This window comes from Hyla sarda, chromosome 4 (assembly GCF_029499605.1).
Source record: "Hyla sarda isolate aHylSar1 chromosome 4, aHylSar1.hap1, whole genome shotgun sequence".
In the NCBI taxonomy this organism is placed as follows: Eukaryota; Metazoa; Chordata; class Amphibia; order Anura; family Hylidae; genus Hyla; species Hyla sarda.
Genome location: NC_079192.1, coordinates 164,971,094 through 164,999,092, shown reverse-complemented (window position 1 = coordinate 164,999,092; position 27,999 = coordinate 164,971,094). Strand labels below are relative to the sequence as shown.

Genomic DNA, 27,999 nt, shown 5'->3' with positions numbered 1-27,999 from the left:
TACAAACGCCGTGTGCTGCACAGAGATTGCGGGGGCCCCAGGATCAGACATCTTGTCCCCTATCCTATGGATAGGTGATAAGATATCTAGGGATGGAGTGCCCCTTTAAATCTATGGTAAGTCAGAGCTGGTGTGGATTTTAAAGTGCAGTGCAGTGTGCAGCCACTGAGGAGCAGATTTATTATGAGCATATACCGCTTCATAAATCTTGCAAACAGAACACCAGCAGGATTTTACTAAAGACCTGCTTGTAATACGCCAGTCTAGTTACAGGTGAAACTCGAAAAATTAGAATATCGTGCAAAAGTTCAGTGTATTTCATTAATGCAACTTAAAAGGAAAGGAAGCATGAAGTGCTCCAAAATCTAGTAGACGGATGTGTTGACCCTAGACTTAATGAAGCACAGTGGACCAACACCAGCAGATGACATGGCTCCCCAAATCATAGTAATTGGGGGGGGGGGCCTTTGGGGTTTTCATGAGCTCTAAGCCGTAATCATCACAATTATGACACATCACGGCTTGAACTATCTTGCTTTGCATGTAATGAGTCTCTCTCATATATTAGTTTCACCTTTTAAGTTGCATTACTGAAATAAATGAACTTTGCACAATATTCTAATTTTTCGAGTTTCACCTGTATATTCCCAAAGGTGGTCACATTAAATAAATATTTGATATGACCACCTTTTCCTTCAAAATAGCATAAATTCTTCTAAGGGGGAGGAACAGTCAAACTCTGCTACAAAGATGAGGTTGTGAAAGACAGAGTCACGTCACAGGTCGTGCACCATGGCAAAACAAAGCACAGCAACAATACATAAGGTAGATATAATGCACCAGCAGACTAGGGTTAGATGTGCTTTTCAAACTCTTTTGAAGAAGTATGAAGAAATGGGCAACTGTCCAGGAAGGCAAGTGACAGCAGAAGCTCCAATCATGGGCGACTGTGGCCAAAAGCCAGCCATTTAAATTAATGCTGGAGCCATGCCTGGATAGTATGATATCTGCATCTGGGTTGTCTCATAGATTAGGCAGCCCTGCTGTCAACAGGCCTGGCAGTCGTGGGAATAGACTAATGTTGTCTGTGGCTCTGTGCAGAAGGGACCAGAAATGCCACTGTGGTAGGACAAGGAAACAATGCAGCAGACCAAACCAGTGGGACCCAGGAATATCTGTGCACTGTTTAGAGTAGTCTGGCCAGAAGTGGTCTTCATGGAAGAACTGTAGCCAAAAAGCCATACCTTTGGCATGGAAACAAGGTGACTCAACTATTGACGAAAAATTAGGAAGTGTGATGCAGAAACATTTCAGCAGGTGCTCTGGACTAAAGAGTTGACATTTTTAAAGAGTACCTGTCACCACACTAAACTTTTAACATAGTGTTCCTTATGCTATTATCAGATTATTGCTGATAAAATTCTCAACCTTTATATGTTTTTAATGTGATTGCAAAAACGGCCACTAGGTGGCTCTGTTTTGTTCCTAAACAGTTAATTTGGTCTCCACCCGGACTTGCAGAAGTCCAAACTCAGGAAGTGCGTGCCTGGCATGGTGAGGCACAGCTCTGGCAGGCTTCAGTGATGTCGCCCCTGCTGGAGAACACCCACTTTCTCCTACCAGGAGCTCACACAATGTGAGCAAGGGGAAAGGTATGATACACAGCTTTTTAATGCTTGGAATTTTTTTTAGGGCAGGAGGGGTGTTAGGAGTAGTTAGGGAATATAGTCTGAGTTAGTTTGGAAAATATGGTTTGATGACAGGTACTCTTTAAATGTTTGACTGTAATAGAAGGCAGTTTATTTATTGAGGGGCTGAAAAGAGGTTCAGTGGAGTTTCCTTGCACGTTTGGGGCTGCATTTCAACAAACTGCATTGGAGATTTGGTCAGAAGTAATGGTGTCCTCAGTTCTGAGAAATAAAAACAGATATTTATCCATCATGCAGTAACATCAGGGAGGCATCTGATTGGCTCCAAATTTATTCTGTAGCTTGACAACAAACCCAGCCATAAAGCCAATGTCATTAAGGACTATCTTCCACATAAAGAAGAACAAGGTCCTAGAAGAAAGCATATGGCATCACAGAGCCCTGATCGCAACATCATGGAATCTGTCTGGGATTACATGAAAAGACAGAAGGATTTGTGCAAGCCTACTTCCACAGAAGATCTATTATTAGTTCTCCATTGCTTCCTTCAAAAACTTTGTGCAAGCCTTCCTAGAAGAATTGATTCTGTTATGAAGGCAAAGGGCAAAGGTCATACCAAATGCTGATATGATTTAGATTTCTCTTCTGTTTACTACCTTTTATTTCGTGAATTGATAAAAATAGACTATTGATTTTCAAAGTATTCTTACTGTCGCATTGTTTCCACACTTTGCACAGTACTGTATTTATACAAGTCTCCCCTGTAGTATAGCAGCAGGTATATGTACAGTAGGTTCTAAAAGGAAGAATATTATGACGATAGATCCACTTTTATCCCTCACTTCAATTCTCCTCTCTTTTATCAAGAAATGATCTTGCAGTGTCCTCCCAAATCTTCTCGACAACCTCTTTTCCCGTATCCAGCAGTGCCATCAGATGCTTCCATCCAGTTTTTGCTGTTACCATAAGATATTCCTCATTTTGTGGGCAAAGTAAAACACTGTATCTTGCCATTACCAGAGACTGGGCAAACCTACAGCACACTAGAGTGAATAGGGCTTCCTTCTCCTCTTTTGTCAGGGGAACCATACTCTCATACCCTGCTAGAACATATCCACCTACAGGTAGAGGGTCAGTACTTTCGATCATCATATACATTATTGTGATTGCAACTTCAAAAACATAATACCCATAGCTCATGTCACCAAAATCCAGAATTCCTGAGATTCTATACTCATTTCTGATATTTCCATTTAATGTGCTGATCTTCTCCAATAGCAAATTGTGATCATTTAAGTCCCCATGATTTATGCCTAAAAGAGGGAGAGAAAAATCGACATGGTTCACTGTAAATTAACTTTTAATTTAAAAAAGAACGTTCCATTATCTTTTTCATGTACCCAAACCCATGTTAAAACCATATCATTACTGCAGTACAATGTATACATCTAGAAATGGAAACAATGAATACAGTCACTATGCAAAAGAAAATTTGCAACCTGTCTTCTAAGAAATGTCCCTGCCTACATACCAGCTCTTTCTGTTTTACAGCGTCGGCTACATTTTACATTTATATAGGAGTGAACTAAGGGTAACATATGTCCTAGCTGTTCATAAAGTATAGGCACTCCTGCCACACACAAAATTGCACTATTGTGTTTGAAGCAGGAACTGTTACTGCTTTTACCATATTAGTGTCATTTCATAGAAGACATTTATAGACACTATGCTTCTATATAAATGGAATAACATAGAAAACTCAAAATGTTCTTAGTAGGGATGTCCCGATACCATTTTTTTAAGAAAGCGTACGAGTACCGATACTTTAATTCTAGTACTTGCCGATACCAAGTACGAGTACATTTATTTTATAGGGAATCTGACAGCAGTGTGACCCGGTTTCTGACGCTGTTTACCGTGCTGATATGTAGGTTCCTTGTTGTGTACAATGGAGGCGGCTTGTTACGCCGAGCGCTCCGGGTTCCCGCTCCTCCCCGGAGCGCTCGCTTCACCTCCTCCGCTGCAGCGCCCCGGTCACGTCCTCTGACCCGGGGCGCTGCGATCCTGCTGCTAGCCGGGATGCGATTCGCGATGCGGGTGGCGCCCGCTCGCGATGCGCACCCCGGCTCTCCTACCTGACTCGCTCCCCGTCTGTTCTGTCCCGGCGCGCGCGGCCCCGCTCCCTAGGGCGCGCGCGCGCCGGGTCTCTGCGATTTAAAGGGCCACTGCGCCGCTGATTGGCGCAGTGGTTCCAATTAGAGTTATCACCTGTGCACTCCCTATATTACCTCACTTCCCTTGCACTCCCTTGCCGGATCTTGTTGCCTTAGTGCCAGTGAAAGCGTTCCTTGTGTGTCCCTTGCCAGTGTTTCCAGACCTTCTGCCGTTGCCCCTGACTACGATCCTTGCTGCCTGCCCCGACCTTCTGCTACGTCCGACCTTGCTTCTGCCTACTCCCTTGTACCGCGCCTATCTTCAGCAGCCAGAGAGGTGAGCCGTTGCTAGTGGATACGACCTGGTCACTACCGCCGCAGCAAGACCATCCCGCTTTGCGGCGGGCTCTGGTGAAAACCAGTAGTGGCTTAGAACCGGTCCACTAGCACGGTCCACGCCAATCCCTCTCTGGCACAGAGGGTCCACTACCTGCCAGCCGGCATCGTGACAGTAGATCCGGCCATGGATCCCGCTGAAGTTCCTCTGCCAGTTGTCGCTGACCTCACCACGGTGGTCGCCCAGCAGTCACAACAGATTGCGCAACAAGGCCAACAGCTGTCTCAACTGACCGTTATGCTACAACAGTTGCTACCACAGCTTCAGCAGTCATCTCCTCCGCCAGCTCCTGCACCTCCTCCGCAGCGAGTGGCCGCTCCTGGGATACGCTTATCCTTGCCGGATAAGTTTGATGGGGACTCTAAGTTTTGCCGTGGCTTCCTTTCCCAATGTTCCCTGCATCTGGAGATGATGTCGGACCTGTTTCCCACTGAAAGGTCTAAGGTGGCGTTCGTAGTCAGTCTTCTGTCCGGAAAAGCCCTGTCATGGGCCACACCGCTCTGGGACCGCAATGACCCCGTCACTGCCTCAGTACACTCCTTCTTCTCGGAAATCCGAAGTGTCTTTGAGGAACCTGCCCGAGCCTCTTCTGCTGAGACTGCCCTGTTGAACCTGGTCCAGGGTAATTCTTCCGTTGGCGAGTATGCCGTACAATTCCGTACACTTGCTTCAGAATTGTCCTGGAATAATGAGGCCCTCTGCGCGACCTTCAAAAAAGGCCTATCCAGCAACATTAAAGATGTTCTGGCCGCACGAGAAATTCCTGCTAATCTACATGAACTTATTCACCTAGCCACTCGCATTGACATGCGTTTTTCTGAAAGGCGTCAGGAACTCCGCCAAGATATGGACTCTGTTCGCACGAGGCGTTTCGTCTCCTCGGCTCCTCTCTCCTCTGGTCCCCTGCAATCTGTTCCTGTGCCTCCCGCCGTGGAGGCTATGCAGGTCGACCGGTCTCGCCTGACACCTCAAGAGAGGACACGACGCCGTATGGAGAACCTCTGCCTGTACTGTGCTAGTACCGAACACTTCCTGAGGGATTGTCCTATCCGTCCTCCCCGCCTGGAAAGACGTACGCTGACTCCGCACAAAGGCGAGACAGTCCTTGATGTCTACTCTGCTTCTCCACGTCTTACTGTGCCTGTGCGGATGTCTGCTTCTACCTTCTCCTTCTCTACAGTGGCCTTCTTGGACTCTGGTTCTGCAGGAAATTTTATTTTGGCCTCTCTCGTCAACAGGTTCAACATCCCAGTGACCAGTCTCGCCAGACCCCTCTACATCAATTGTGTAAATAATGAAAGATTGGACTGTACCATACGTTTCCGCACGGAGCCCCTTCTTATGAGCATCGGATCTCATCATGAGAGGATTGAACTTTTGGTCCTCCCCAATTGCACCTCGGAGATTCTCCTTGGACTTCCCTGGCTTCAACTTCATTCCCCAACCCTGGATTGGTCCACTGGGGAGATCAAGAGTTGGGGGTCCTCTTGTTCCAAGAACTGTCTAAAATCGGTTCCCAGTAACCCTTGCCGTAACTCTGTGGTTCCTCCAGTAACCGGTCTCCCCAAGGCCTATATGGACTTCGCGGATGTTTTCTGCAAAAAACAAGCTGAGACTCTACCTCCTCACAGGCCTTATGATTGCCCTATCGACCTCCTCCCGGGTACTACTCCACCCCGGGGCAGAATTTATCCTCTCTCTGCCCCAGAGACTCTTGCCATGTCCGAATACGTCCAGGAGAATCTAAAAAGGGGCTTTATCCGTAAATCCTCCTCTCCTGCCGGAGCCGGATTTTTCTTTGTCTCCAAAAAAGATGGCTCCCTACGTCCTTGCATTGACTACCGCGGTCTTAATAAAATCACGGTTAAGAACCGCTACCCCTTACCCCTCATCTCTGAACTCTTTGATCGCCTCCAAGGTGCCCACATCTTCACTAAATTGGACTTAAGAGGCGCCTATAACCTCATCCGCATCAGAGAGGGGGACGAGTGGAAAACGGCATTTAACACCAGAGATGGACACTTTGAGTATCTGGTCATGCCCTTTGGACTGTGCAATGCCCCTGCCGTCTTCCAAGACTTTGTCAATGAAATTTTTCGTGATCTATTATACTCCTGTGTTGTGGTATATCTGGACGATATCCTAATTTTTTCTGCCAATCTAGAGGAACACCGCCGGCATGTCCGTATGGTTCTTCAGAGACTTCGTGACAACCAACTCTATGCCAAAATTGAGAAATGTCTGTTTGAATGCCAATCTCTTCCTTTTCTAGGATATTTGGTCTCTGGCCAGGGACTACAGATGGATCCAGACAAACTCTCTGCCGTCTTAAATTGGCCACGCCCCTCCGGACTCCGTGCTATCCAACGCTTTTTGGGGTTCGCCAATTATTACAGGCAATTTATTCCACATTTTTCTACCATTGTGGCTCCTATCGTGGCTTTAACCAAGAAAAATGCTGATCCCAAGTCCTGGCCTCCTCAAGCAGAAGACTCCTTTAAACAACTCAAGTCTGCCTTTTCTTCGGCTCCCGTGCTCTCCAGACCTGACCCTTCCAAACCCTTCCTATTGGAGGTTGATGCCTCCTCAGTAGGAGCTGGAGCTGTTCTTCTACAAAAAAATCCTTCCGGGCATGCTGTCACTTGTGGTTTTTTCTCTAGGACCTTCTCTCCAGCGGAGAGGAACTACTCCATCGGGGATCGAGAACTTCTAGCCATTAAATTAGCACTTGAGGAATGGAGGCATCTGCTGGAGGGATCAAGATTTCCTGTTATTATCTACACCGACCACAAGAACCTCTCCTACCTCCAGTCGGCCCAACGGCTGAATCCTCGCCAGGCCCGGTGGTCTCTGTTCTTTGCCCGATTTAATTTTGAGATCCACTTTCGTCCTGCCGATAAGAACATTAGAGCCGATGCTCTCTCTCGTTCCTCGGATGCCTCAGAAGTTGATCTCCCTCCGCAACACATCATTCCACCTGACTGCCTGATCTCCACTTCTCCTGCCTCCATCAGACAGACTCCTCCAGGAAAGACCTTTGTTTCTCCACGCCAACGCCTCGGAATCCTCAAATGGGGTCACTCCTCCCATCTCGCAGGTCATGCGGGCATCAAGAAATCTGTGCAACTCATCTCCCGCTTCTATTGGTGGCCAACTCTGGAGACGGATGTTGGGGACTTTGTGCGAGCCTGCACTATCTGTGCCCGGGATAAGACTCCTCGCCAGAAGCCCGCTGGTTTTCTTCATCCTCTGCCTGTCCCCGAACAGCCTTGGTCTCTGATTGGTATGGATTTTATTACTGATTTACCCCCTTCCCGTGGCAACACCGTTATTTGGGTGGTCGTTGATCGATTCTCCAAAATGGCACATTTCATTCCTCTTCCTGGTCTTCCTTCTGCGCCTCAGTTGGCTAAACAATTTTTTGTACACATTTTTCGTCTTCACGGGTTGCCTACGCAGATTGTCTCGGATAGAGGGGTCCAATTCGTGTCTAAATTCTGGAGAGCTCTCTGTAAACAACTCAAGATTAAATTAAATTTTTCCTCTGCATATCATCCCCAGTCCAATGGACAAGTAGAAAGAATTAACCAGATCCTGGGTGATTATTTGCGACATTTTGTTTCCTCCCGCCAGGATGACTGGGCAGATCTCCTTCCATGGGCCGAATTCTCGTATAACTTCAGGGTCTCTGAATCTTCCTCCAAATCCCCATTTTTCGTGGTGTACGGCCGTCACCCTCTCCCCCCCCTCCCTACCCCCTTGCCCTCTGGTCTGCCCGCTGTGGATGAAATTTCTCGTGACCTTTCCATTATATGGAGAGAGACCCAAAATTCTCTCTTACAGGCTTCTTCACGCATGAAGAGGTTCGCGGATAAGAAAAGAAGAGCTCCCCCCGTTTTTTCCCCTGGAGACAAGGTATGGCTCTCCGCTAAATATGTCCGCTTCCGTGTCCCTAGCTACAAGTTGGGACCACGCTATCTTGGTCCTTTCAAAATTCTGTGTCAAATTAATCCTGTCTCTTATAAACTTCTTCTTCCTCCTTCTCTTCGTATCCCTAATGCCTTTCACGTCTCTCTTCTCAAACCACTCATCCTCAACCGTTTTTCTCCCAAATCTGTTCCTCCCACTCCTGTTTCCGGCTCCTCGGACGTCTTCTCGGTCAAGGAGATTTTGGCTGCCAAAAAGGTCAGAGGAAAAAATTTTTTTTTAGTAGACTGGGAGGGTTGTGGTCCTGAAGAGAGATCCTGGGAACCTGAGGACAACATCCTTGACAAAAGTCTGCTCCTCAGGTTCTCAGGCTCCAAGAAGAGGGGGAGACCCAAGGGGGGGGGTACTGTTACGCCGAGCGCTCCGGGTTCCCGCTCCTCCCCGGAGCGCTCGCTTCACCTCCTCCGCTGCAGCGCCCCGGTCACGTCCTCTGACCCGGGGCGCTGCGATCCTGCTGCTAGCCGGGATGCGATTCGCGATGCGGGTGGCGCCCGCTCGCGATGCGCACCCCGGCTCTCCTACCTGACTCGCTCCCCGTCTGTTCTGTCCCGGCGCGCGCGGCCCTGCTCCCTAGGGCGCGCGCGCGCCGGGTCTCTGCGATTTAAAGGGCCACTGCGCCGCTGATTGGCGCAGTGGTTCCAATTAGAGTTATCACCTGTGCACTCCCTATATTACCTCACTTCCCTTGCACTCCCTTGCCGGATCTTGTTGCCTTAGTGCCAGTGAAAGCGTTCCTTGTGTGTCCCTTGCCAGTGTTTCCAGACCTTCTGCCGTTGCCCCTGACTACGATCCTTGCTGCCTGCCCCGACCTTCTGCTACGTCCGACCTTGCTTCTGCCTACTCCCTTGTACCGCGCCTATCTTCAGCAGCCAGAGAGGTGAGCCGTTGCTAGTGGATACGACCTGGTCACTACCGCCGCAGCAAGACCATCCCGCTTTGCGGCGGGCTCTGGTGAAAACCAGTAGTGGCTTAGAACCGGTCCACTAGCACGGTCCACGCCAATCCCTCTCTGGCACAGAGGGTCCACTACCTGCCAGCCGGCATCGTGACACGGCTTCTGTAGTATGAGCCAAGATTTCTCTCTTCTCCATTGGACAGAACAGGGAATTTGCATTGGCGGTGAGACCAATGACCACATGGTGAGCAGCGGTAGAAACCGGGTCACCTGCGCGATCTACCTATAAATTCAAGTTAGTGCAGGTGACTCTGCTGTAAGATTGTCTTTAATAGAAGGTAGTATCCCCTTGCAGACATTAGCAGCAGCCCCCCGGTAGTCATTAGTAGCAGCCCCCTTTGTAAACAGCAGCGCCCCCCCCCCCTTGTAGACATCAGTAGCAACCCCCCTGTAGAGCACAACCCCCTCTAGACAGTTGTCCCCCATTTAAACAGAAGCAGCCCCCCCCCTTTAGACAGCAGCAGCAGGGCCCCCCTTTAGACAGCAGCAGAGCCCCCCCCTTTAGACAGCAGCAGGGCCCCCCTTTAGACAGCAGCAGCAGGGCCCCCCATTTGGACAGCAGCAGGGCCCCCTTTAGACAGCAGCCCCCCCCTCCTTTAGACAGCAGCAGGGCCCCCCTGTGGACAGCAGCAGCAGGGCCCCCCTTTAGACAGCAGCCCCCCCCCCCCCCCTGTAGACAGCAGGGCCCCCCCTTTAGGCAGCAGCAGCAGGGCCCCCCGTTTGGACGACAGCAGAGGGCCCCCTGTTTAGACAGCAGCAGAGCCCCCCCCCTTTAGACAGCAGCAGCAGGGCCCCCCCCCCTTTAGACAACAGCAGGGCCCCCCTTTAGACAGCAGCAGCAGGGCCCCCATTTGGACAGCAGCAGGGCCCCCTTTAGACAGCAGCAGCCCCCTGTAGACAGCAGGGCCCCCCTTTAGACAGCAGCAGGGCCCCCTTTTAGACAGCAGCCCCCCCCTGTAGACAGCAGGGCCCCCCATTTGGACGACAGCAGCAGGGCCCCCCCTTTAGACAGCAGTAGCAGGGCCCCCCTTTAGACAGCAGGCCCCATTACCCCCCAACCTGTAGTCAGCAGGGCCCCCCTTTAGACAGCAGCAGCAGGGCCCCCTGTTTAGACAGCAGGGCCCCCCTGTAGACATTAGTAGCAGCCCCCTCCTTGCAGACAGCTCACCTGTTGCTGTCCTCTGTCCGATGCTGCCGCTCCACTGTCTCGTTCTCCCGTCCTCCCGATGGCGTCCTATGGAGGAGTATGTGACATATACATCACTCTGCTTCCTCCGTAGCGTTACGCTGGGTGCAGGGGAGGAAGTGGAGTGACGTGTGTATCACATGTTCCTCCATGGAACACTATGATACGGATGGGAGGATCCGAGTCCCCGATAACATGCAAATGGCTAGTATCAGCCCCGATACTGATACCAGTATCGGTATCGGGACATCCCTAGTTCTTAGGATACATATTTATGGTTTATGATTCATAGACGATGCTGGTGTAGTCTTAGGATTAAAGGGGTACTCCACCACTAGGCATCTTATCCCCTATCCAAATGATAGGGTATAAGGTGTCTGTTCGCGAGAGTCCCGCGCTGGGACCCCCCTGAACTGCGCGCAGCACCTGGCGTTCAGAAGGAACACCGGGTTCCAGGGGCAGTGGTCATGATGTTGTGCCACGCCCATTCATGATGCCACACCCTCTCCATTTATGTCTATAGGAGGGGCATGATGGGCGTCACGCACCCTCCCGTAGACATGAATGGAGGCGGTGTGAAATGATGTCATGAGGGGGCGTGGCGTGACGCCAAAACCACTGCCGCCGGAACCCGGTGTTCATTCAGAGCCCAATGCTATGAGAAATGCAGCATTGGTTAACCCTAAAAAAAATTAAAAAATTTAAAAAAAAGAAAGAAAAACACATACATTTCAGTGCATACAGTTGAAAGCAGTGCTTACCCGGTACTACAGGGGCAAGTAGCCCTAGATTCCATGGCAAAGCCCACAGGAAATATGGATGGTTTGGGTAGCCATGGGTACCATGAGACCTGTGAGCCCTGGGCGCCCACCCCAATCACCCATATTGTAATCTGTAACAGCATTTATAAATAATGATCTAATATTGCAACATCTTATTAACACCTATTATTCTGACTGTAGTACTTTGTTACAACTTTAGTTTTATGCATACTGCTTTTTTATACCATTATCTATTGCTAAATCATCAAAGTATGAAATGAGCTGGAATGGTTTCCCACTTATTCACACTACACATAGTACTATTACTTCAGTACTTGTTTGGCTAGCTTACATGAAGTATTTTGGTCATTATTTGATTCTAATTTTGGAGCGCATTTTGGTCAATTTTTTTTTAGCTAGAACCTGGGGTGAAACTGACAGAGACATCTACAGATGTAGATGCCACCAGCTGTATTGTTGATGTGCTACAAGGTACCACTTTATCAGCACACTTTGACAAGAGTCCGTGCTCCTGTGTGTACTTTCTGTGGCACCCAACACTATTAGCGCTTAACATAGTATTTTAGTTAATATTTGATCCACATTTTGGAGCTCCTTTTAGTTAGTATTTATAGCCAAAATCAGGAGTGGAACCGGCACATAGAAAACTACAGATGTAGATGCAGCCTTCAATATCTCTACACACTTTATCTGCAGTGCAAACAGCAGCAGGGACAAGTTTGTCAGGCAGAGCACCGGATCCAGGGGGTTTTCAGTGATTCTTTGTGCATCACAGGTTTACTAACTTACTGTACGGTAAGGAGCAAGAACTGTTTGACAGTAGTCCCTGTTTCCGTAGTGTCCCATGCTGGTAGTGTAGGGCTCCACAGCAGCTGTTGTGTTAGCACTTAGCAACCTGCGATTTGTATGTATCGCTGGTCACATACAGACGTCACAGCCCAGACACCACACCATATGTTTAGCAGTGATTTTATTTACATAAAGGAAGATTTTTATATCTTTTTCTATGTTTTGAACTCACTCCTGATTTTGGCTAAAAATACTGACCAAAGTGAGATCCAAAATTAAGACCAAATACTGACTAAAATACTACATCTAAACTTCCCTATATGCTTCTTTAATATACTAGAGCATACTTATGAGACCCATAGTGTTATGATACTGCCACCTAGTGGCTGCAGCTGTTTAGTTTGAGAGTGGAAATTCTATTACTCCTGTATGGTACTTAGGCCAGTAATTTGCACCAAAATTCTAGCCAAAAATGCATGCAATGCACGTTAAATTCCATGTGAATTGTGGCATGTGTTCATAAGGCTGGAATAAGTCACGTCACTTATTCTGCTCACATTCCATATGAAAAGTGAGTTGGGGCTTATATGCATCCAAACCCACAAAAAAGGTGACTCTGTTCGGGCCATTAAAATGAATGGGGCTTGCTGCTCTCCGCTACAGTAGAAGTTGGTAGGATGCTGATTCATACCTCTTATGGAAAGTTTGAACACAGTTTTGAACCCACTGCTAGTTTTGGCTAAAACTATGGACCAAAATACTATGAACCTGTACTTTTAAAAGAACTTGCATGGTTTGGTTACATTAAAGAGTACCTGTCATGATTTTATAATCCTCCCAGTTCACTGCCCCATCATGATAAACCACCCTTTATTTTTATTACTTGTTAGTTTTCTACCTTGATATTGCTCTGAATTTTATGCTCACTCAGATTCACAGACTGGGATGGGGCATTCCCCAGCAGGCGTGACATCATCTGAAGCCATACAGGGGAGAACTTCCTCCCTCACTCTGCTACACACAGCCTAGAGCAGTTCAGTGTGAGTTGAGCTATGATTGTCTAAGGCTGCACACACCCCTCTCAGCACTCCAGACTGCATTTCCTGATTTTCCACTTCTGCCAGGCCAGCAGGAGTCCAAAGTCTGTGCAAGAGATAGGGGAAAATGTGCTCTTGACAAGTAGGGAGACACCTAGAGGCAGCTTTTTTTAAATACAATAAAACATAGAAAACTTTATTTTTTTAAACAAAGTGCATTAGAAAGATTTAGAAAGTGCAAGGGCAAAACAATTTTTAATGATAGTGCCCATTTAACCCTTCAAAGTTGTGACAAGGTGATTCTAGTGCTTTCACTGCTGTTAATTAGTCCCTTAGTGTCCCCTCCATGAAGCACATCTATTTCTCATTCTCTCCATTTCTGAAAACAGGACCAGAGCTGGGCTGTTTGCCAGCAGTACCAGGACTTCCTGTACTAGTCTGGCAAATCAAAGGACAGCACCTACTACTCTCTGCTATGTTATGACATACTGCACTCGTCTGAACACATTCTTTTGGGGGATAATTTACAATACACTACTACAGATTACAGAAGGCATATGGGGGAGGGTATTCTTGATGTACTGGTTTTGGAAGATGCTATATGAGCAGAAGAGTAAGCAGCATGCTGCTGATGACAAGCTACACAATCAATAGTTACCCACAACTTTATGGGTTCTATGTACAGGGTAGACCCTCTGGAGGATGTATTCACACAGCCAAGACTCTCTTTGGTATATAGCAGTGGTGTCTTTGTTACTACAGATGGGCCGAGCCAAACATGCAGTACAGATATTCTTGTGAGCTCTCCTGCTACTAGAAGAGTACAAATTGTTTAAAAAGTTTCAGCTTCTTATGGCACTGGAACTTTATTTATTGTATGTAATTTGGTAGGAAAACATTGGCACTTTATTAAGTGCATTGTGACAAGTGAGTATATTGTTAAAGGGTACCTCTCATCAAATAAACTTTTGATATATTTTAGATTAATGAATGTTGAATAACTTTCCAATAGCATGTTAATGAAAAATATGGTTCTTTCTATTGTATTTTTCCCGATCAGTCCCTTCAGCAAGCATTTCTGACTCATGCTGGAGTCCTAAACACTCAGAGCTGCCAGCCTGCTTTGTTCACAGCCAAACAGGCTGTGAACAAAGCAGGCTGGCAGCTCTGAGTGTTCTTCTTTGTGAACAAAGCAGACTGGCAGCTCGTAGTGTTTAGGACTCCAGCATGAGTCTGAAATGCTTGCTGCCAGGACTGGTAGGGAGACCCCTAGTGGTCATTTCTTCAAAGTGGAAAATTAAATAGAAAGAAGCATATTTTTTAATAACATGCAATTCTAAAGTTATTCTGCATACATTAATCTATAATATATCAAAAGTTTTTTTGATGAGAGGTACCCTTTAACACTTTATAGTTTTCCTTGCCCTAACACTTTATTGATATTATGAATTACTGCATCATAGCATAGTGTATTATTGTAACCAATGCTTTTATGGCATGGATACATAAATAGCTAAACCAGTTTAGGTTGGTAAAATGTTATGTGCTGTATCTTTTCATCGTCATGTTATAGTTTACATATAGCAATAATATACACAATAGTGTGTAACTCATATTAGCCTGATCTTACTTACATTGTCGAAAACTTTTTAAATTTTGTTTGACGGAATTGTCAAATTGAGTGATGACTCCTTCTATTTTCTGACGTAAATTCTTTTCTTTAACAGCATATGTGTACTGTTTTAGCAATGGGGTGTTTGACAAGTTCCAGATAAACTCACCACGATCAAAACTTTTCTTACATGAGTGCTGGAATTTCTGTAATGTAAAAACATAGTTAAGGTGGTGGGTTTTGTTTTAGTTTTGACAAAATGCAGTTTTTAAAGCAGTTCTTTGTGGCCTTTTTGTGTGTGTGTGTGTGTGTGTGTGTGTGAAACCATGCTCAAAGTGCATCTGTCACGTAAAATAGACTTGTTAAGACAATGTTTAGCATGAGCTTTTTCCCTAAACAGAAGCCTATCACCACCATACCCCCCCCCTCAAAAAATGCACCAAAAGTAAAGAAGAAAAAACCACCAAAAAAAGTATTGACTCACAACTAACATTTGCCCCCCTCACTTTTTACTGAAAAAGTGGCAAAAATGTCACGTAAAATGCCACAAAAAAAAATTATTTTTTTGTTAAAATGTGTGTGAAATCACCCACACAAAGCAGGATTTTTTTAGCAAAAAAGGAAAACTGCAGTTTTTGTGTACCTTCACACGTGACATATACGCTGCAGATCGTAGCATACATAGCTTATAGGCAGGAGATCGCTGCAGCCCACAATTAGCAGATCGGCAGCGGGATGCGTTGACCATGGGCAACCAGGAAAAATAAGGCACCTGAGGACTGGTGTTGTGATACCAGGGTAATGCGGGAGCTGCGACAGATAAGTCCAGCTTGTTGTTTTATTTGCCAACAACCCAGGGATGATGGTTCAAAAATGTTCTATGCTGGAGTTCCCTTTAAGGAGGACTAAAGAGTAGAATAGGATTACTAATAGGTCAATAAGAATTCCCACATTACCAAACACTGACACTTCACATTTGGTGCTACAGTAAAATACAGTGGGGAAAAAAAGAAAACATTACAAAATGTTCTTTAGTGATCTAAAACTAAAAGCACCATACACACATCAAACTAAATGAGGCAGTATTTTTATCTGATAGGCTTAGTATTGTGTTATATCCCTATGGCAGGGAATAGTCATATTTCAGGTCATAATATCACATATATAAAATACCTTTGTTAAAGTTTCATCAATAGTAGCAGCTATTCTCCCAATGTCAAATAAGATTTCAGGGGTTGCTTCGATTTCAGCTGCTGGTGTCCCAGGCAGGTAGGTCAGAAGTCTTACTATATGTTTCTGTATGACACCACTGTAATCTGAAAATCAGATACAACTTATGTTACCGTATTATATATTATAATATTTCTTGAAAGCAATGAAGACAGCATTCATGTTATGCCATCCTCTTAAAGGAGACTGAATTTACATTTAGTATTTTGTGACCCCAGCCTTAGCCTTAATAATATAGGGCATGTTCAAACGCTTTAAATTTAATTTCTCTATTGGCGTAATGGGATGCATTAGTGGTAAATATTGTTCCAAAAGTTATGGGCATTATGGGTACCAGACATGTGTACTACAGCAGTACTATAGCTGAAGACTATTATATGCGTCTATACTATTATATAAGGGTATGTTCACACTGAGGGTTTGGAGAGGAATGTCCACGAGTAATTCTGCTCGCTTATTCCTCTCCAAATCATTCAGCAGTGAAAAACCCATAGCATGTAATGAAAATTCTGCTCCTCAGTTCACACTGAGGAATTTCCGCTAGCGGAATTCCGTCACTGAATTCCGTTCCGCATGAAGAATGAACATGTTCGTTCTCCATGCGGAATTCGCGTCGTAACTCCATAGAAGTCAATGTAAATTTTTTTTCAGGCCACCAGACTTCCGCGCGGAATTGCCGCTGAAATTGAACGGAATTCCTGCAGAATTCGCGCGCCCCAAAAAATTACAATGTCTTCTATGCTGCGCTGAACTCCGCACTGATTTCTGTGCGGAATCAGGGCAGAATTCCGTGCAGATTCTGAGCAGAGTCCGAGAGGAAAAAAAAACTCATTTCTGAGCGGATTTGTTCAGCGCAAATTCCGCTCAGATATTTGTCAGTGTGAACGTACCCTAAGTCTATTTGATTGTCTCGGGCGCAGAGAACTGGGAGAGCGAGGAGAGAAGTCCTCAGCCATGCCCTTTCTGTCCCTCTCTTTCTAGCAATCGGTCAAGGTCTGAACTCTTTAGGCTAAGTTTCTACTTGTTTTTTTTTTATTTTTTCAAAAACGCCCAAAAAAACGCTAGTTCTGCCGCATGGCGTTTTTTCGGGCCAAAAAACGCTGCGGCCAGATGTTAGCTGTAAATCAATGAGAAATCGCAAAATTCTTATTCCACTTGGCGTTTTTCACTTTGGTGTTTTTTTAAATCCTTTTGGCGTTTTTTCACTCTTTTCGTGCGTTTTTAAAATCGTTGGTAATCGCAGAATGTTGAGCCACTGGCGTTTTCTTAGTCAAAATCGTGGATTTTTTCTCCCATAGAAGTCTATGGGAGTGAAAAAACGCCAAGAAAAATATGTGGGTTTTAACTTTGCCGTTTTTGCAGGTGGTTTTTATTCTTTTTTGGACTTTAGCGATCCAAAAAAGTGATGATACCTTTTTTAATAAAATTCCGTAGGGTACCCTTAAAAATAAAAAAGATACAATAGTGAAGGAAAAAATTGTATAACGAAATGTATCTTTTTTTATTACAAATGTTTTATTAATTTTTAAACAGGGATCAATTTATGTGGGCGGGCATTGACCTAAAAATGTAGCCGACAATAAGAAAAATGTAGTGTGTGTGTGTGTTTTTTACTTTATTTTCTCTTTTTTTTAACTTTTTTTTAGGTAGTACTACTACTCCCAGCATGGAATACACTGTTCCGTGATGGTAGGAGTAGTACCTGTACTAATTGACAGATCGCCCGTTGCGATCCTCCTGTATAATGTACAGATGCGGCCGGACGCTCTTCTATGGTCCCCTGCACTGCAGTATATATACACCTATTCATATTTCCCACAGAGAGCTGTGATTGGCCAGATGGTTCCAGCCAATCACAACTCTCTGTGGGAAATCGGAATGTGTATATATACGGCAGTGCAGGGGTCCATAGAAGAGAGGCCGCCCACATCTATACATTATACAGGAGGATCACAGCGGGTGTCAGGAGTTACACCCGCTGTGATCTTTCCTTAACTACAAGTACTACTACTCCCAACATGGAGTACACTCTGCTTCATGCTGGGAGCTGTAGTAACTGCATTAATAGACAGATCACAGCGAGTGTCAGAAGTTACACTCGCTGCGATCTGTCTATTAATGCAGATACTATAGCTCCCAGCATGGAGAAGAGTGTGCTCCATGTTTGGAGTAGTAGTACCTGCAGTTAAGGACACATCACAGTGGATGTCACTACTGACACCCGCTGCGATCGTCCTGTCTATAGCAGAGATGGAGCGACTGTATACAACGCTCGCATCCCTGCTCTGTACACCGGCCGGCCACTCATTGATATTTCCCTCAGAGCTGTGATTGGCTGCAACCATCTGGCCAACCACAGCTCTGGGTGGGAAATATGAATGACATCACTCGCCGGAGTATAGTGCAGAGATGTGAGCGCTGTATAGAGCCGCATCTGGAAGTAGTAGTACTACCTAAAAAAAAGTTAAAAATAGAGAGAAAAAAGTGAAACACACTTTATAAAATATATTCATTTCGTTTAATAAAATTTTTTCCATCACTGCTGCATCCTTTTTTTTTTTTGGTACCCAACAAATTTTGGGTACCAAAAAAAAAAAAAAACGCCAAAGGTGCCAAAAATGCAATTTCAACACAAATGAAAAAACGCCAGAAAAAACGCCAAACGCAGGACATTGCACTGGCGTTTTTTCAGGCGTTTTGTCAGGCTTTTTTTTTATCCCAAAAAACGCAACACAAAAAAACAAGTAGAAACTTAGCCTTAGGCAACAGATACACTAAAATCTGAACATTGTTGCCACAACTTTGGTACTTTCTTACCAATAGACTCTAGAGACATGATTTCACCAGTTTTAGTGGGCAGAGGATTCGGTGTAGGAAGACCTTCCTCATTCAGGAACTTCATCGCACATGTCTGCCCTTCAATTAACTCAGCGTTCTTACTGCTTTCACCATTTGTGATCTTCAAAATATACTCTCTTTGTATAGAATCTCCATCATCTCCAGCCTGGATGTAGAAATTCTGGTCATCATAACTTGGCAAAGGCTTTACTTTGGAGACTCGAAAGCCATAAAGTGTTTCTGTCAACTTAATGGCTTGTTCTTCACTGACGGCTGGTTTGCTGGTGATATCTGAATTTCCAGCTTTATTTTCAGAAGTCATCTTCTAAAGAAATAAAATATACAGTATAATGTTACGTGTCATCATGGTTTAGTAGAATGGTTGAGATTCAGCAAATTCTATTTTATATTACATGGTAAGGGAATGCGTACCTTCCAACTTTCAAATAAGGAGATACAACTTTTGTGCATATGCAGCACTCTGTGGAAAATTTGTTACATTAAGCCATACTGTATATGTAACCTTGAGAGACTTATCATTATGAATAACTTACAGAAAGCAAGTCTGATTATAACCAACAAGAAGTGGACATGAGAGGCATTGGGGCTGAGTTAGGGTCAATTCACATGGCATACTTTCTGCTTGTGGAATTCCGCCTCAAATTAAAGCCCATAGACTTCTATGGGATTTCCCACTCCCATTCTGAATTTCCGTTTGCGGAATTCCGCTAGTGGAATTCTGCAAGCTGAAATTCAGAAGTGTGAATGGGAGTGCAGAATCCCATAGAACTCTATGGGCTTTCATTTGAGGCGGAATTCCGCAAGCGGAAATCCACTAGTGGAAATTCTGCCATGTGAATAGACCCTTAGTCTGTAGAAACCAAGTGAGTTGGTAGGTTGCTGGGCTAAATGATATATTACCACATTGAACTTCTTCTCAAAATCTGATAATGTTCCAGTAGTCCAAATAATGTACCCTATAATAAGTAATACAGTGGGGATCAAAAGTTTGGGCACCCCAGGTAAAAATTTGTATTAATGTGCATAAAGAAGCCAAGGAAAGATGGAAAAATCTCCAAAAGGTTTCAAATTACCGATTAGACATTCTTATAATATGTCAACAAAAATTAGATTTTATTTCCATCATTTACACTTTCAAAATAACATAAAACAAAAAAAAAATGGTGTCTGCAAAAGTTTGGGCACCCTGCAGAGTTAATATCTTGTACTGCCCTCTTTGGCAAGTATCACAGCTTGTAAATGCTTTTTGTAGCCAGCCAATAGTCTTTCAATTTTTGTTTGAGGTATCTTTGCCCATTCTTCCTTACAAAAGTCTTCCAGTCCTTTGAGATTTCTGGGCTTTCTGTCACGCACTGCTCTTTTATGGTCTATCCATAGATTTTCAATTATGTTGCGGTCAGGAGATTGTGAAGGCCATGGCAAAACCTTCAGTTTACGCCTCTTGATGCCTCTTGATTATCCATTTGTAGAAGCCATCCTCTCTTTAACTTCAGCTTTTCACAGATGGCATCAAGTTAGCATCCAAAATTAGCTGAAATTTTATTGAATCCATTTTTCCTTCTCACATGAGCTTTTCCCTGTTCCACTGGCTGCAATACAACCCCAAACTATTATTGATCCACCCCCATGCTTAACAGTTGGACAGAGGTTCTTTTCATTAAATTCTGTTCCCCTTCTTCTCCAAATGTACCTTTGCTCATTCCGGCCAAAAAGTTCCATTTTAACCTCATCGGTCCACAGAACTTGTTTCCAAAATGCATCAGGCTTGTCTATATGTTCATTTGCAAAGTTCAAATGCTGATTTTTGTGGTGGGGATGTAGAAGAGGTTTTCTTCTGATGACTCTTCCATGAAGACCATATTTGTGCAAGTATCTCTTTATAGTGGAATAGTGTACCACAACTCCAGTGTCTGCCAGATCTTTCTGGAGGGATTGTGCAGTCAAACGTGGGTTTTGAATTGTTTTTCTCACAATCCTGCGAGCTGTTCTGTCTGATATTTTTCTTGGTCTTCCAGATCTTTCTTTAACTTCCACTGTTCCTGATGAATGCCATTTCTTAATTACATTGCGAACAGAGGATACTGACATCTGGAAATGTTTTGCTATCTTCTTATAGCCTTCTACAGCTTTGTGAGCGTCAACTATTTTCAGTTTCAGATTTCTAGACAACTGCTTAGAAGAACCCATGGTGCTGATTGTTGGGGCAAGGTTAGATGAGTCTGGGCATTTAAAACCTTTGAGATTTACATCACTTGGTCTTCCCAGATGATGATTGAGAACAATCTATGACACTGGCAGGTCTCAGCTTTGCAAAGGGGCAGTGCATTTTCAAAATTCTGCAGGGTGCCCAAACTTTTGCAGGCGCTATTTTTTTGTTTTCTGTTATTTTGAAAGTGTAAGTGATGCAAATAAAATCTAACTTTTGTTGACATATTGTAAGAATGTCTAATCTGTAATTTGATGCCTTTTGGAGATTTTTCTATCTTTCCTTGGCTTCTTTATGCACATTAATACAAATTTTTACCTGGGGTGCCCAAACTTTTGATCCCCACTGTAAAAGATGTATGTCCTGCTCCAGGTCTACCTTTTGCTGATGAGTTGCTTCACTATGCGGGTGAAGAAAGCTACTCATCAGCGACTGTAGACTCAGGCTGCTGCTGATGGAGCTGTACTGCTCCTGCCACCCCACCCCTCCCCAGCAGCCATGGCAGTGGAAGGTGAGCGCAGAGGGCCCCCCCGAGTCAGACCTGCGAGAGGATGCACGATGACGCAGATAGGCATCGGCCAACTGGCTACGTAGTGTTACGCCTAGCGCTCCGGGTCCCCGCTCCTCCCCGGAGCGCTCACGGCGTCTCTCTCCCTGCAGCGCCCCGGTCAGTCCCGCTGACAGGGAGCGCTGCACTAACATGGCCGTCGGGGATGCGATTCGCACAGCGGGATGCGCCCGCTCGCGAGTCGCGTCCCAGGTCACTTACCCGTCCCGGGCCCCTCCTGTCATGTGCTGGCGCGCGCGGCTCCGCTCTCTAGGGCGCGCGCGCGCCAGCTCTCTGAGACTTAAAGGGCCAGTGCACCAATGATTGGTGCCTGGCCCAATTAGCTTAATTGGCTTCCACCTGCTCCCTGGCTATATCTGATCTCCTCCCCTGCACTCCCTGGCCGGATCTTGTTGCCTTGTGCCAGTGAAAGCGTTTAGTGTGTCCAAAGCCTGTGTTACCTGAACCCTTGCTATCCATCTTGACTACGAACCTTGCCGCCTGCCCCCGACCTTCTGCTACGTCTGACCTTGCCTCTGCCTAGTCCTTCTGTCCCACGCCTTCTCAGCAGTCAGCGAGGTTGAGCCGTTGCTAGTGGATACGACCTGGTTGCTACTGCCGCAGCAAGACCATCCCGCTTTGCGGCGGGCTCTGGTGAAAACCAGTAGCCTCTTAGAACCGGTCCACCAGCACGGTCCACGCCAATCCCTCGCTGACACAGAGGATCCACTACCTGTAAGCCGAATCGTGACACGTAGGATGTCTCTGTAGAAGGTCAGTTTGTCCTCCCCCTCAGTGGGTGTAAAAGAGGCCCCGATTTTGTGCTGGCAGTGAGGATCCAATAAGGTGGAGAGCTAGAAGTCATCCCTGACAAATGATGACAATTCGGCAGTCACTACACAAGCAACTGTGCATGCATCGTACCATTTGTGCAAGTGACTCGTAGGGACTCCCTGCCTGCATCTCCACTGCATACTGCATGTCTGGGTCCTCTGTCTCATCTTCCTCATAACCCTCTAGCTACTCTAGCTGCTCATGCTCCTCCTCTCCTGTCAGATGACTAGAAAAACCACTCATCTCGCGAAGCCTAAACTGTGCTCCACTGTGACCCTCCTCACCTCCTCCTCCTCCAGTTCAGCCCCCATAGGGCTCATGTGGCCGTGAGTTGTAGGCGCCATGTCTCCAGTGCCCTGACAAGCCATCTTTTCCAACACGTGTTTTTAGAAATGAAGCAGTGGAATGATGTTGTTCATCTCGTAATCCAGGCGACTTACTAATAATGTGGCTTCCTCAAATGGCCTGAGCAAATGGCAGGTGTCACGTATGAGCTGCCACTGGTTCACATTGAAGTTACACAGGGGAGTCCCCCTATCCGCTTGGATCTTCAAGAAATCGGTGATGGCTTTTCTCTGTTCGTATAGTCTGTCCAACATATGGAGGGTGGAATTCCAACGTGTGGCAACATCACAAATCAGACTATGTTCGGGGATGCCGTTCTGACACTGCATCTCAAGGAGGGTGTGCTTTGCGGTGTACGAGTGGCTAAAGTGCATGCAAAGTTTCCTTCTTGGACAGTGGTGTGATAGCCTGGGGGGATGTAGGGTATGGGGAGCGTAGCTGTGTGGTAACTAAAGGGTGCTTGTTAACCCTTGCTATTCGTGACACCAGGGTGAGGGCTCCTCAGTAATGCTTGTCCTACCGCCACCCTTCCGAAGAGCGATATGGAGGTAGATAATAATGGAATGTCATCAACCGGAAAGTTTTCTGAAAACAGGTATAACTTTTACTGAAGGTTTTCTGCAAGCTTCAATAACTGAACAGTCTCTATGCATACAAGTGCTTTCTTTGGAGATTGACAAAGGTTGGGACTTCAGCAATTTAGAGTCTTTAAGTATTATGCACTGTTCCACTGGATTTAGGGGATTAGTTGCGATCCATTACGCTAGCTTTAGCGGGGGTAGATTAGAACTCACGGTTTAAGTTCTGTTTAGGCCGGTGGATTTTTGAGGCCTAGCGTGTCTTTGAAAGTTGCATAGATCCGTCCTGCTAGTCCGGCATCCACGAGAGCAGCAACCCAAGAGAGCAATAATTGGCTACAGCTCCCTTATATGGGCAGGGCTGGACTAGTGCTAATTGGTCCATTATTGATGTCAATCACCATTACAAAGATTTATGGGTAACATGTGACCCAAAGACCTCCTAAGGTCCTTCAACAAACCATAGAAGAGATTATCATGGTCACATGACCGAAGGTCCTGCGACGCTAAACAAGGTAAGTACTATACATTATCCTATATATACTATTATGAAATATATACACATATAAACATTTAGATAATTAGACCTGAGAAGAGGCGACTAGGGGCTGTCCCACCTGAGGGACCCTACCTGAGAGTAGTTACTCTGACTTTGGGGACCTCTACACTAGGTACGGTATGTAATTCGGTACCGGGCCACCACAGTGGAGACCACTGTATAGTGGTTTCTAAACTGTGGTCTTCCAGATGTTGCAAAACTACAACTCCCAGCATGCCCAGACAGCCATTTGCTGTCTGGGCATGCTGGGATTTATAGTTTTGCTAGATCTGGAGGGCCACAGTTTGGAAATCACTGTGCAGTGGTCTCTAAACTGTGGCCCTCCAGATCTTGCAAAACTACCAGCATGTCGGCAACAAGCGGCTGTCAGTACATGCTGGGAGTTTAGTTTTGCAACAGCTGGAGGCACACTGGAGGTAAACACTGAGTTAGTCTGTTACCTAATTCAGTGTTTTCCCACCAGCGTGCCTTCAGCTGTAGCAAAACCACAACTCCCAGTATGCACAGTATGTCTCTCAATTAATGTTTAAAGTTGTAGTTTGTGGTAGTTGTAGTTTTGCAACAGCTGGAGGTTTGCGCCCGTAAAGCAAATTTTCCACCGCAACTCAAACTCCCAGCGGGACACTCACCCCGCCCGTGTGAATGTACCCTAAAAACACTAACTACACTATACTACACTACCACAAAATAAAAAGTAAAACACTACATATACACCCTTACACAGTTACCCCCCCCCCCCCATTTAAAAATGAAAAACGTTCCATACAGCAGCATTTCCAAAACAGAGCCTCCAGTTTGACAAATTTTCGTTTTTTTCACTAAAATGCTGGTGTTACCCCAAAGTTTTCATTTTCACAAGGGATAATAGTAAAAAAAAAGCCCCCCAGTTTTTTAACCCCATTTCTTCTGAGTAAGGAAATACCCCAATTGTGTATGTAAAGTGCTGTGCATGCGAACTACAGGGCTCAGAAGAGAATGAGCACCATTGGGCTTTTGGAGAGAGAATTTGGCTGGAATTGAAGGCCATGTTCGTTTACAAAGCACCAATGCTGCCAGAACAGTGAACTCCCCCGACATGTGACCCCATTTTGGAAAGTACACCCCTCAGGAAATGTAACAAGGGGTGCAGTGAGCATTTACAAAGCCCCCATGGTGCCAGAACAGTGGATCCCCACACATGTGACCCCATTTTGGAAACTACACCCCTCACGTAATGTAATAAGGAGTACAGTGAGCATTTACACCCCACAGGTGTATGACAGATTTTTGGAACAGTGGTCCTTGAAAATGAAAGATTATATTTTTCATTTGCACAGCCCAATGTTCCAACGATCTGTCAAATGCCAGTGGGGTGTAAATGCTCACTGCACCCCTTATTAAATTCTGTGAGGGGTATAGTTTCCAAAATAGGGTCACATGTGGGGGTGTCCACTGTTATGGCACCATGGGGGGCTTTGTAAACGCACATGGCCCCCGACTTCTATTCCAACCAAATTCTCTCTCCAAAAGCCCAATGGCGCTCCTTCTCTTCTGAGCCCTGTAGTGCATCTGCAGAGCAGTTTACATCCATATATGGGGTATTTCCATACTCAGAAGAAATAGTGTTTCAAATTTGGGGGGGCTTTTTCTCCTATTACCAATTGTAAAAATGAAAACTTTGGGGTAATACCAGCATTTTAGTGGAAAAAATCTAATTTTTCATTTTCACGTCCAACTTTTGTTAAAATTCGTCAAACATCTGTGGGGTGTTGAGGCTCACTGTACCCCTTGTTACGTGCCTTGAGGAGTGTAGTTTCCAAAATAGTATGCAATGTGTTTTTTATTTTTTTAGCTGTTCTGGCACCATAGGGGCTTCCTAAATGCGCCATGCCCCCCCAAAAGCCATTTCAGCAAAATTTGCGTTTCAAAAGCCAAATATGGCTCCTTCTCTTCTGATCATTGTAGTGCACCTGCAGAGTCCACACATGGGGTATTTCCATACTCAGAAGAAATGGGGTTACAAATTTTGGGGGGCATTTTCTCCTATTACCCCTTGTAAAAATTGTAAATTTGGGGAAAAACCTGCATTATAGTGGAATTTTTTTTTTTTTTCAATTTATCCAAATATGGCTCCTTCTCTTCTGATCATTGTAGTGCACCTGCAGAGTCCACACATGATGTATTTCCTTACTCAGGAGAAATTGGGTTACGAATTTTGGGAGGTTTTTTCTCCTTTTGCCCTTTTTAAAAATTCAAAAAATTCTCCACTTTGCTGCTATTTCTGTGAAACACCAAAGTTAACAAACTTTCTGAATGTCATTTTGAATACTTTGAGGGGTGCATTTTATATAATGGGGTCATTTATTGGGTATTTCTCACAGAAAGGTCTCTCAAATCCACTTCAAACTGAACTGGTCACTGAAAAATTGGAAAATTGCTGCTAAAGTTTGAGGCCCTTTAATGTCTTCAAAAAGTAAAAAAATAAAAAAGTCAACTTTATGATGCCAACATAAAGTAGACATATTGGGGGATATTTATCAAAGCTGTCTATGTCCCGCATCAATATAGACCAAACTACAGAGGGTTAGGCCGGTCTATTGTGCGTCTAATTTATCAAAAGTCGCACGGCTCTTGATAAATTCTGTGCACAGACTTCGTGATCTATGCTTTAGACTGTATTTAAACCTGCTCCAACATGGTCTGACATTTCGGCGTACTTTCAGCCGATGCAACTTGTCGCTGAAAAGTCGCTTTTGATAAATTCAGCACCAATGCATTTTCCAATGCATTTACGTCTAAAATAGACTGGAATGCATCATGTTCTAAAAATCCTCTAGAGCAAAAGTAGCAAAAAAGCCGCACATATTTAGACTGCAACTTTCTGTGCGACAAATTTAGACAGGAAAAAACAGTCTAAATCCTTTGATAAATCTCCCCCATTGTATCAATATATAATTTATTTGGTATGTCCATTTTCCTTACAAGCAGAGAGTTTCAAAGTTAAAAAAAAAAAAAAAATCTAAATTTTCATGAAATTTTGGATTTTTTTTTATCAAGAAATGATGCAAGTATCACCGAAAATTTACCACAAACATAAAGTAGAATATGTCACGAAAAAACTGTCTCGGAATCAAATTCATAAGTTAAAGCATCCCAGAGTTATTAATGCTTAAAGTGACAGCGGTCAGATTTGAAAAAAAAAAGGCTGCGTCCTTAAGGTCAAAATGGGCTGTGACCTTAAAGGGTTTTGAAGCGATTTGCGCAATCGAATCGTGGCCATATTCGCATTTGTTGCAAATCGAATTTTTCCTGAAATACGTAACGAATTTGGATTCGTCAGATTCAGATTCGATTCGCTCATCCCCAGAATATTCACCAAATATTCCTTTCTTTCTGTAATGCCGGTGTTACTAGAATAGACATTAGACAGTAACCAAAGTCCACTAACCCTCAGTAATATGTGACTCTGTACCCAGCATAACTAAGTGAAGCCAGCTGCAGAATCATTTGCTTACAGCTTAAAAAACATCAGTAATACAAAGACCATATGTGGTGTTAAAGCCGGCCTTCAGTGTCCTACAGTACCGGACAGGGAACTAACAGCATGTTTATCCAGATAATCCTGAAAACATGCTTTAATAGTCTATAATATTCATTAAAAACAGTACCTGGTATTTCCGGTGCTTTATGTCAATCCCTTGGAGAGGATGAGCTTTTTATTAAAAACAGTTCTCTAAACGCGTGCGAAGAAAACACTCAGAGGATCTGCAGTGGAGAAGTCTGTGGCTGAATGGGGGAGGCCCGGGCCTTACACCATCCAATAATAAAAGAGTGTTCTTAGCCAGAAAAAGCTGGAGCAGCTGCCGATTTCCTTACAAGCAACAGGACAGAATTGAACTTTGTCTTCTGGATAAACAACGGAATACTTTAACCTTATGTTAGCCTACTGTGAGAGATCATTACATATTCAACCATGCCGCACATTCCTCTGCCTGATAGAAACACAGTAAGCTGCCAAGCATTCAGCCCATGTATTAGAACTAAGTTAACTAGTGCCAGATATATTTCCAAAAACATCATTGTGTTTCGGGTCATTATTTTTCAACATAGATATAAGATACAGTGAAACGTCTACAAAAAACACCACCTTAAGAATACTACCTCTTTATCCAGATGACATTTTTGGAGAAAGATTTTCAGTTCCACCTAACACTTAAATCATTTATAATTTTATAATTTTTTTTATTTATTTTTTTATAATTTTGATAATACATACAGAAGGGGGCACAAAGTGTCCTCCACGAGTCCCTGACTA

General features: G+C 44.7%; 2 protein-coding genes across 6 annotated transcripts in view; one reads left to right on the top strand and one right to left on the bottom strand.

The window, feature by feature from the left end:
- On the bottom strand, window positions 1-27,488 carry HYKK (hydroxylysine kinase). Its single transcript, XM_056572600.1, has 5 exons — window positions 27,353-27,488; window positions 18,595-18,940; window positions 15,721-15,863; window positions 14,570-14,753; window positions 1-2,962 (listed from the first exon to the last, which is right to left on the bottom strand). The coding sequence occupies exons 2-5, from the start codon at window positions 18,935-18,937 to the stop codon at window positions 2,493-2,495; spliced, it is 1,140 nt and encodes a 379-aa protein (XP_056428575.1). The 5' UTR covers window positions 18,938-18,940; window positions 27,353-27,488; the 3' UTR covers window positions 1-2,492.
- Window positions 1-27,999, top strand: part of LOC130368644 (long-chain fatty acid transport protein 2-like) — a 320,594-nt gene that overhangs the window by 262,401 nt on the left and 30,194 nt on the right. The window lies entirely within an intron of this gene.